Here is a 12,268-nt window from a genome sequence, read left to right on the forward strand (position 1 = left end):
TATTAAAGATCCCAATACTACAACAGATAAATGCAGACTTTGCAAACAACAAATAGAAACAGTAGATCACATCACAAGCGGATGTACAATACTAGCAAGTACAGAATACCCCAGAAGACATGACAATGTAGCAAAAATAATACATCAACAGCTTGCCTTACAACATAAACTTGTAAAACAACACGTTCCCACATACAAGTATGCACCACAAAATGTACTGGAGAATGATGAATACAAATTATACTGGAACAGAACCATTATAACAGATAAAACAACACCACATAACAAACCTGACATCATACTCACCAATAAAAAGAAGAAATTAACATAACTAATCGAAATATCCATACACAATACAACAAATATACAAAAGAAAACAGGAGAAAAAATTGAAAAATACACCCAACTGGCTGAGGAAGTCAAGGACATGTGGCATCAGGATAAAGTTGACATTATACCAATTATACTATCAACTACAGGAGTCATACCACACAGTATCCACCAGTACATCAATGCAATATGGCTACATCCAAACTTATATATACAACTACAGAAATCTGTAATTATTGATACATGTTCAATTGCCTGAAAGTTCTTAAATGCAATATAACACATACCGTGCAGTTAAAAGGAAGTGACGCTTGATCAAGGTCCACGTCACTTTCCATTTTTGACCAGACATAACGTGTGAGAAAGGAAAGAAATAATAATAATAGTAATAGTAATAGTAATTTTATTGTCATTCGGTCATTACAGCAGTAGCCAATGTCAGGTGTATAATACAATATAACTGTTAATTCAAAGAAAACAAGGGCATGTCATTAATACTAAAAAATTATATTACATTTGAAATAATCGTTTATGTCATAGAATGAGTGAGCAACTAGCCATTCATACAGTTTTTGTTTGAATGCTTGTTCAGGTAGATCTTGTACATATTGTGGAAACTTATTAAAAGATTTGTGTTCCATCAGTTCATAGCTGTTAAGTGAGGAGTGTATATTTTCTCTGTGTTTTGCTTCCACCAACTTCTTTTTTGTATGGCGTAAAACACAGTAAATATATAGGTTGATTACAGTCATGATTGTTTGTTTACAGAACAATGGTTTGCAGTGTGCTTTACGTGGAGAACCAGTAATTATCCTAATGATTTTCTCTTGTTGTCTTAGGATGTCACACACTGAACTCGAGTTCCCCCATAAAATAATACCAAATGTTAGGATGCTTTGGAACAATGCAAAATAAGACATTCTAACATAATTTTGAGATACACAGTCCACACGTGGCCGTAGTAAATACATCAATCTATACAATCTACCACTAATATATTGTACATGTTGACCCCAGGATAATTTTTCATCTATATACACCCCTAAAACCTTAACACAACTAGGATCATCTGATGGAGGCTTGTCTTTTAGACTAAAAACCATCTGTTGCATTTTGTTATCATTCAGTAGGAAGGCATTTGATTTAAACCAATAGGATGCTTGAGTCACTGTCTCTGCAACACAAGCTTTGAGGCTGCTGAAATCATTGCTGGTACACTACAATGAATGAAAGTTGTATCATCTGCATATAGTACTGTCATGGACTCAATGAATGATGGCAGCTCATTAATCATTATTAGGAACATAAAAGCTGCCAGTACAGATCCCTGTGGTACACCTATTTTAACTAATTCAATACATGACTTTTCTTTACCTACACAAACAGCTTGCTTGCAATCCTGTAGGTATGATTTTAATAGTTTAAGGGTGTTACCTCAAATGCTGTAGTACTCCATTCATTCTAGGAGTATTTTATGCTCTAAACAGTCAAGAGCCTTACTTAAATAACAGAGGTAACTTGAGCAAATCCTTTATCCTCAAACACTTGATGTATGTGTTTGACTACTGAGTCTATAGCATCAAGATTTGACAAGTTTGTCCTAAAACCATACTGTGATTTGCTAATTATTCCTGCATTTATAAAGTACATAAATAACTGTTGGTATATTACACATTCAAACACTTCAGAGAGAGCTGGGACAATGGATATAGGTTTGTAACATGAAGGTGAGTCAATATCTCCTGTTTTATATGTTGGGACTACCCTAGACACTTTTAGCTCATTTCTTGCTTCCCCACTTTGCTTCCCCATGCCCTTCATTCCACACAATGTTGTGTCTAGCTTTAAACTGTCCACCCATTCTGTGGATGCCTTAGACTCACTATTCGCAAGCTCTTTAGCAATTTTCAGAGCCTCACTCTGCAACATGATTCCAGACAATTTTTTTTGCCCCTGCACTTATGAACCACTTCCACACTATCTCATTAATTGCTTCATTTCCTATCTTCTTCACCTTTCTTTTCTTTTACATGTTCCCTTTTATCCATTCATCCCATATCTCATCCTCAATTCTTAAAGTTTCATAAATTTTTGTTTTCCCGTATTTGAAATGCAATATTATTTCACACACAGACAATTTGCCTTTCTCACTCTTCTCAATTACCTTAATTGTCTTGTTAAATGTTAGTGACACAAACTTTTTGTTTGACATCCTATTGTCACTTAAAGTGCTACAAGTTAACTGAAACTTGCAGAAAATAATGCAGGTATTGCATTTCCTTGGAATATGTGTCCTTGCCAGATAAAACTGTAGTTTAACAGAACAACACTCAACTCTTTCACATAACAGCATTGCCAGGACTGTGCAATCTTTGTGTTCAAAGTAGCATCCTCATACACACATAAATAACTAAGGTACAGCATAATACAATAGTATTGTAGAAGCTTTTCTTCAAATTACAAAATCAGTTATTAATTAAGTCTTAAAATTTGCATTTCATTTCTGCATTTGAGACATTTCTCTTTGTGCAAAAAATTAGCATATAAAAGTGTATTTGGGAGTCAGTACTAAAATATTTGTACAGTTGGGCCAGATTTCTAAATTATAAACATTCTGCTTTGGTGAGGTTTTACTGTACTTATAATGAGACTAATAAATTTTGTTTGGATTTAGGACTTTCTGACCATCGTGCTCTGTTTTTGGAGTTACCAAAAAAAAAATGGAACCTTACTGTAAAAAAATCTATGCCAAAATACAGTTCATCATAGATTAAACAAGTTACAACAGACTATGGAGCATAGTATTTCAAGTTCTGCAAATGTTTCTAAATTCTTGAAAAGCTTTTGACACATTTTAATGATAATTTTCCTCTTACTGAATACAATAAAAATTATCAAGTAAAGTAAAGTGAATTATTGAGGAGTAAAAACATCCAGTGCGAGAAAAAGACAGCTACTCGTAGAATTAAAACACAACAAATTACTGAATTTATTACCTATGAAAAAATCACAAAAATATTTTTAAGAAAATTTTGAAGGTAACAAAAGAATTATTAGATAACAGATTTCCTAGGAAAATGTAAATAAGACAATGGCATTATGGTCAGTGAACAAAGCTGAAACAGATGCTACAGTTAGTGCCCATGATATTTCTAAAATTGATATAGAGGACAAAACTGTTTTAAATTCTGCTCAAATGTAAGAACTGTTATGTAATTCTTTACAAATGTAACTAAATCAAACACTAATATAGGAGATCATGCTGATAAAGTTTTCACCACTGGGTAGTTTGAAGGTGAATCTCTCACTAAACTCAGTGAAACTACAGCAAAAGATATAGAAATTTCAGCACCATAACTAAAAAGTAAGGAGAGTAGGATGGCATAAAAATGAAAGTCATAAACACCATTGTGCGACCACTACCTACAATAATTAATGAGTCCTTTGAAGAAGGTTGTTTTGTAGATACTCTGGAAATAGCCTGGCATTTGCCGTGATGTTGTTATGCAATGTAGCTAGGATAAACATCAGGAAAGTAGTACACGGCAGGTACTTTAAATCAGTAATAAGATGCAGAATTATATTTTGAAGTAGCTCAAACAATTTGTCTTGATATTATCACTTCAAACAATGATCATTAGAAATATGCATATTGTAAAGTGAAAAATGCCATGTCGCCCACTTCTCAAAATCAAATTATACTAAATTTCCCCTCACTGTATGTCTGTGTACTGATTACCTCTGTTCATAGTAATCCTGATTAATCTGTAGCAAATTAATTTCAACATTACCACACAAGAAATCAAAATAATTTTATGCTGACTAGCCATCATTTAAAATTCTATACTCAAATTACATAAAACACACATTTGGAAATATGTAAAGATGTAAAAAGAAAATATTTGCTCAGTATTAATTTAGAATCACTAAAAAATGCTTTTATAACAAACTGATGTAGAAATGTTATTAATCAACTGAAGATTTCATGAAGGGAGACCTGGGAATTTGAGCAAGAGACAACACATACTCAAGATTACATTTTGTTATTATAAAAATAATATATTAATAATATTTTAAGAAAAACTGTAGACTAAGCCAGTTTTCATGTTATGCTGAGCCTTCTGTACATTAAATTAATGGCTTCAAATTTTATGTTATGAGACAATAAGCTTATATTCTAATCTATTCTATTCTATAACCTGATGCATGGAAAAGATTTCTTTATGAGTAACCATGTATTATTGAGTAATTAGTGAAAGGTGATATGTACTTTCATAGTAGCTAACTTCATTCTACAAATGGTGAAAATTATGCGATATTGGCAATATATTCATAGTCTAGTACTGGAAGCTTAAATACATTTAAATACCAGTCCAGTGAATTTATGAATGAAAATAACATATTTTTCATATCAGCATAATTTCAACTTGACTATAGCTTTTAATAAAGGAACAAATATCCAATTAACAACTATACAAATTGTCTTTTGGTGCACTTACAAAAAGCATGATTACAAACTATGGTATATAATAACTTGAATATTTCAACTTTTTATCTGATACAGGGTGCAAGTGAGAAAAAATTAGCTTTCAAATGAGTCTTTTGAGCATCGAAAATAATATCCAACTCTTTAAACAACAACTTCAAAATTTTACTAATAGGGACATCCAATATATACTGGATCGATGACATTCAGTTGCTATATGTCAAATATTGAAGTGTCACTTGTAGTTGCAATCAAGAAAGCACTGCATCTTTAGTAAGATGGTTAGATTTTTTGATGGAGTTCAGTATGCACCTCAACATGTACTCAAAATTTGCTTTTATTACTCAAAAGTAGTTCATGAATGGATCTACATTTATGAGTATTAATTCTGTAAATACCATTCAACATCTCATGTAAGAACACAAAATTCTATTCCTTGAGACACAATAGGTGTACTGCACAGATGACATGAAATCACCACTTGCCAAATATTTAAGTGTTACTTGCAGCTTCACACAACCTGAGGCTACATCCCTCATATGTGTTTCTGATCTTTGACTGGAGTTTGATACACTACTCAACAAGCACTCAAAATTTGTTTTTGTCATGATAAAATGGTTATGAATAAACTTTCATCTTTGAATGTAAATTCTTTTCCAAATGTATTTGTAACCCCCATTGTTTTGCTGTACAAAATCCATTTTATGTCCAACATTTGCATTTTCTTTTCTTTTCAGAACATTTAACTCTGACTCACTATTACTGGCACAATCTGTGCTACTTCATTAACACCTGTCCAAAACATTTCAACTGGCACTGGCATCATTTTGAAAATTGTAGAACTACATAGCAGTTCTGATTTACTGTGTGAACTGTGGCTCATGCTGCGACTGCAAAATGTCACCAGCTGTGCCATCACATCAGTTGCTGTTTGAGTCTAGATATACTACTGAAATTTAATAATAAAATTCATTAATAAATAAATAATTTCATCAAATCACTTTCAGGGTGATGTGATTCTCTTGTATTAAATTAATGTTAAGTCTTTAGTTATCTCTATTATTAACAGCAGTTTAGTTGAACCAGAATTCTTAAAATTACTTCTGAAGTGGTAAATGAAGAAGATTGGGGGAGACATTTTGTAATACTACAGCAGTTGGATACATTGAACATCATGCAACCTTTCTGCAGTACTGTCAGTTAAGCAAGTGGTTTTAATGTATCATTTAGTGTGATAAGTACCTGAAAACCGAATGATGGTAGTGGTTGATATTTCATCTTCTTCACGTTTTATCTTTACTGTACATGTCCATTCTCCAAGATCCCTCATTTCCACACTCTTGATACTCAATTGACAGAGACCAGCTTCCATAATGTGAACATAGAATGTTGCATTTCCAAGAGGTTCAAATACAATTCCATCAGGTCGCTTAAATGAACAGTATTCCATAACATACATAGGTGATATCAGCTGACAGCCTATTGTTATACTGTCACCAACATGTGACACAACCACTTCATTTACCGCAGTTAAAGGGACTTCTGAAATACATAAAAATTGATTATTGGTGGTAAAAATAAAAACAGATGATATGTAATATCATGAAAGAGAAACATAGAGAGACAGAGAGCACATATGCATATGCATGCATGCACACATGCACTCGAGAATCATAAAAGTGTTATGATGTGCTCAGGAGGAAGCACTTGCTGTCACTTACAGCAGACTCTTCTAATGCTGCCTCATGGGATATGGGCAACTGTGAGAGTCTGCCAGTGAGCAGACATTGCTAGTGTAGGCTACCTGCCAGTGTGACTTATTCCACCATACTTGCTCCGTGTACTGCCTTGTGCATGAAATATTTGCCCATCATTATCCATGGACACTAGGATGAGCTAAGGCATACAGCCACACAGGCACAGGGAAGGTGCCTCACTGCCCAATATCAGTCGTTTGCCCACACATGTCCATCATAGCCTGCGGGCATCTAGCTGCTAACAGCCAAGCATATGAGCAGGAACAGCCTGACCTATGGAACGATAGTGCCTGTGAAGTATGTGACCTCTAGAAATAAGTAGACATCTGAAAGCTAGGATGACATTACCTTTATCATTTGAGTGGTGGAAGATGAAGAAGGAAGGAGGAAAGTGGCCATGTATTGTCACATGAAAAACTATGCCATATATGTACCACACATTAAATGACCAAATAGGAAAGAAAGATACAGTTTAATAACAAACAGTTTAGCACTGACCAACAGATCATAACAAGCAAGCTGACAGTCCAAAGACAGTACCCTCATAGTCCATGTGAGTGACAACACTGGTTATTCTCTGCCATACTTACGGGGTGTATTTGTGTAGATGTAGAAAGAGTGACAAAGTTCCATGATCCTGTATCACAGTACCATCTATTCCAGATCCCCTGGATGACAGCATAGTGTTTATGATGCAAACATGACTAAGTTTGGAGGCATTGGCCTACAGCTCTGTTCAAACCACAATTCTTAATTTTACAAACTTGGAAAGCTACAATGCCTGCAATGTGGAGACAGCTGAAATTATATAAAACCCTGTCTTGTGTAAATGTGTAGCAATGTAGAGATCTGATAGCTTTCAGTAATCATTATTTAAGATCAATTTCTTATGATTTATGCTTCAGACTAAGAGGTTGGCACTTCTAAGGTGTTTTGGTGTGTGACAAGATATGGCACTATAACTTTCATGTCGGTATTGATATTGTTTCTTGTGCCAGTAATAAAAGTCACACACACACACAGGGAGGGGGCAGGAGTAGCAGAAAAGGAGGAAAGTAAAAGACTGGGTGCAATGGTGGAAAGAGGGCTGTGTAGTGCTGGAATGGGAACAGGGAAGGGGCTGGATGGGTGAGGACATTGACTAGCATAGTTTGAGGCCAGGAGGATTATGGGAACATAGGATATATTGCAAGGAAAGTTCCCACTTGTGCAGTTTAGGAAAGCTGGTGTTGGTGGGAAGGATCCATAAGGCACAGGCTGTGAAGCAGTCATTGAAATGAAGGATGTCATGTTTGGCAGAATGCTAAGCAAAGAGGGGGTTCACTTGTTTCTCGGCCACAGTTACTCGGTGGCCATTCATGCAGACAGACATCTTGTTGGTTGTCATGCCCACATAGAATACAGCACAGTGGTTGCAGTTTAGCTTGTAGAACACATGACTGGTTTCACAGGTAACTCTACATTTGATGGAGTAAGGGATCTTAGGCACTGGACTAGAGTAGGTGATGGTGGGAGGATGTAAGGGACAGGTCTTGCATCTAGGTCTATTACAGGGGTATGAGCAATGAGGTAAGGGATTGGGAGCAGGTATTATGTAGGGGTGGACGAGTATATTGTGTTGGTTTGGTGTACAGTGGAGTACCACTGTGGGAGGGGTGGGAAGTATAGTGGGCAGAACATTTCTCATTTCAGGGCATGACGAGAGGTAGTCGAAACCCTCCCAGAGAATGTAATGCAGTTGCTCCTGTCCCGGGTGGTACTCCTCAGCAGCACTTCCCTCTCCACCTCCCCTACCCTACTATCCCTCCCCATCCCCACCCCAGCCTCCTCCTTACCTCCACTCCCATCATGCGCTGGTGCTGCCGCTTGCAGTGTGGCTTCAGTTGCCTGAGACTGCAGTCATGTGTGAGTTGCATTTGTGTGTGTGTGAGAGAGATAGAGAGAGAGAGAGAGAGATCATCTTTTTTTGACAAAGGCCTTACTGGCCAAAAGCTTTATTTGTGACAACCTTTTTGTTATGCCTATCTGCGACTCAGCATCTCCGCTATATGGTGAGTGACAACTTTCCTTTTCATATTATTGTTACATTCCATCTTGGGTTTTTCATTGTTTAATAACAAAACTGTTGTATCTACTGCTTGTCTGTTTACACACACTAATCTGCAAACCTACAAGACTAATTTTCATGGAATTATCACATAGACTTGAACATATCTTGTAGTAACACATAGGTTTTATTTCATCAAAATCAAAGAAGGGGAAAAAGATATCATAATTTAAAGTTTTATCTGAAATTGTCTGCTCAGCTTAGTACTTTGGATTTTTAATCATCACAGCACTGTACACCAAAAAGCTAATGGATGGTATTGTTAGTCTTACAATACACCAAAGAATCAAAAGATGGGGTTGTTAGTTTTTTAACTCAGTGATAGATATATTTTCATGTTAGTGACAGAATTAAGTGCCAAAATCTTACCTTTAAAAATACAGACTAATATTGAATTTCCATAGCTAGAATATAAGGATTTAACTGCTTTTGCTTCATTTATTAAAAACTTAGCAATATTGCTTTGCTTCTTTCAGTAGATTTTATTTATATTCTATGCTATGAAAAACAAATTTATTAAGCTTGCTTTGTGATTTGAATGCCTACTCACTACTGATTGTTTTTTGTTTACGAATAAAAAGTCTAGAAAAGGGTTTGAGTCTTTGTCTGTACACCAGAATGAGTAAAAGACTGAGGACTACATGGTTTTCTGAATCCAATGTGGATCATGAGGCAAGAATTGGTGCAAGTTGAGAACACTAACCTTTAACTCACTCTTTGCAAACTCCTTCTGAAAGAGAGGTGTGATGTTACTCTGATCAAAAGCATCATGCATTATCTCACTCCTCCATTTGCAGATACTTAAAGTTACTTCTCTTGAAAGTGACATCATAGAATCAGAAATTTTAATGGGAAGTGGCACAGGCAAGTGAGTTTTTATACATTGAATACTGTTTATTCATTAACAATTTACTATTTTTCATTAAATGTGCACAGTTCCTGGTGAGTTAATGTTATGGCATGACCTGCATGCTGTGGGTATGGACCCTAGTGTCAGTTGCCTTTTGTATGACCAGCTCTATGTCTCTCTCTCTCTCTCTCTCTCTCTCTCTCTCTCTCTCTCTCTCAAACGCAATGAAGCAAACTAACTCTTCACACATGTCCCCAATCGTACTGCTTCAGTCTCTGTATACAAAGAAGCTTTATGAGTCAAAAATAAATACCAAGCATACAAAGTCTTGGGCACAACTATATATGAATACCTAGGTAACACAAGCTTTCTCAGATAATGTGAAAATAAGAATGTACAGTTTCTGAGTAACATATACAGAATAAGAACCAATTAAGTTTCTATGGGTATATCAAACTGATATGAGTGTGACAATGGTAAATAGTTTGAGGACATCATAAGTTTATTCTTAATTAAACACTCAGCTACAGCAGAAATTAATTAAATATTGAAAAACAATTTTTCTCTCATAACTTGGAACACAGGAATGGGAAGAAGACAATGATTTAATGCCTCCTCAAAAATAATGAGGTCATTAGAGACAGACACAAGTGAAAACTGTGGAAGAAGAAGGATTGAAATCAGCTGTCCTTTGAGAGAAATGATCCTGAAATTTCCTGTACACAATTGTGAAAAATCAAGGAAAATTTAAAAATGCATGTTTGCACATGGATTTTATCTCTGATCCTCCTGAATGCAACTCCCATGTCTTAACCACCACATCACATACTCAGTCAGCTGTAACAGAGTTCTGATGGCTGGATAATAATTTCCCAATGGTATTGGTGGTTAAACAACAAAATACAATGGTAATGCTAAAAAGTATGTTTTCCATCATAGTTCAGGAGCTATGGCAAACCTTATAATCATAAATACATAAATTACCATAATAATTCCATAAATCTCATTAAAAGTTATTGTACATCATCAGCTATTATTAAGTGATGTACATGGTAATATTTTGTGTGTTTAGTATAATGATATCAATGGGATCAGCATGTTTAGTTTACGGTTTAGTTGTGTGAGTATTGATCTGTTCATTTAATTTTGTGCTGCAGTGTCAGTCTGATGATTTTGTAATTTTCAAGTCATATGTTGACATCCTTCCACACGAACCACAAACATTGCCAAGTTGGGGTAGCTTGTATGCCTCAGCAATGATAGCTGAAGCATAGGTGCAACCACAATGGAGGGGTATATGGGGGGAAGTAAGGCAAACATGTGATTCCTGAAGATAGGCAACAGCCTTTTCAGTAGCTGCAGTGGCAACAGTCTGGCTGAGTGACTGATCTGGTCTTGTAACATAAGTCAACATCGCTTTGCTGTGCTGGTACTGTGAAAGGCAGGAAGCAAAGGAAAATTACAGCTTTACTTTTTCCAAGAGCATGCAGCTCTACTATTTGATTAGTTGTTGATGACATCTTGCGTAAAATATTTTGGACGTAAAATAATTTCCCATTCAGACCCCCATATAAGGAGCACTCAGTATGACATCTTTAATAAAAAATAACAAAAACCATAGTAGAATTCTACGAATTGTAGTGTGGAATATTAGATCCTTTAATTTGGCAATTAGGTTAAAAAACCTGAAAAGGGAAGTGGATAAATTGAGGTTAAATATAATGGGGATTGGTGAAGTTCAGTGGCAGGATGAACAGGACTTCTGCTCTGGTGAGTACATGGTTATAAATACAAAACCAAATAGTGGTAGTGCTGGAGTAAGTCTAACAATCAATAAGATAATAGGAATTTGGGTAAATTACTATGAGAGCATGTTGAATTAATTATCATCCATAAGACACACAATGCAAACACCCATCACACTAGCAAAAGTTTATACAACAACTGGCTCCACAGATGATGAACTGATTGAAAGAATCTGAGCCCTATTATTGCCAATTTGTTTATAGAAGTTTTTGAGAACGTGCCATAGAGTCAGCAGCTTTGAAACCTGCATTTTTTTCAGATATGTAGACAACACTTTTGTTCTTTGGCCTTGTGTGAGAGAAAAACTGAATGACTTTTTAGAACACCTGAATTCAATCCATTTAAATATTTATTTCATAAGGGACAGGCCATTTATAGGAAGCCTACTCACACTGCAGGCTGATAGTTGTCACCATCTGGCTCAACATGAAAGGGTACTTCATCCCTTGGTTCACAGCGTCCATATCATCTTGGACCTTGAAAAGTTTCATCAAAATGGTGATTGTGAAAGGCAGATCACACGTGCATTTCACTATTGACCAACTGTGCACCAGATGAGTGATGATGAAATCAAGGTGGCAACAATGTCTATGGTCTTTTTGACCTAGGCAGGGAACATTTTGAACACGACTGGTCATATTTTGTGAAAATATGATGTGAAGTGTATTTTTTGACCACCAAATAAGATCAGGGTCCTTTTAAGTTCCGTAAAGGACAATCTTGGTTTGCCTGAGGCAGATGTCTAATGAATTTATTGCAGTTGTGGCATGTCATATATTGGTTAGACTATCAGGACTGTGGAGAACTGGTGTACTGAGAATAAGCAGCATACATGCTTACAACAGCCAAGCAAATTCACCATTGCAGAACATTATGTTGGCACCAGTCATCTTATGGAATATAACAACACAGATTTGGGCATACACATCCAG

The 12,268-nt window shown here is 35.7% G+C and overlaps 1 protein-coding gene across 1 annotated transcript in view; it reads right to left on the bottom strand.

Annotated features, from left to right (window-relative positions):
- LOC126251630 (uncharacterized) overlaps positions 1-12,268 on the bottom strand; it is a 184,774-nt gene that overhangs the window by 29,132 nt on the left and 143,374 nt on the right. The window contains exon 8 of the mRNA XM_049952174.1: positions 6,059-6,358. Coding sequence (XP_049808131.1) covers positions 6,059-6,358 — 300 coding nt within the window. The remainder of the gene's footprint in view (positions 1-6,058; positions 6,359-12,268) is intronic.

Source organism: Schistocerca nitens, chromosome 4 (genome assembly GCF_023898315.1).
Source record: "Schistocerca nitens isolate TAMUIC-IGC-003100 chromosome 4, iqSchNite1.1, whole genome shotgun sequence".
NCBI lineage: Eukaryota > Metazoa > Arthropoda > Insecta > Orthoptera > Acrididae > Schistocerca > Schistocerca nitens.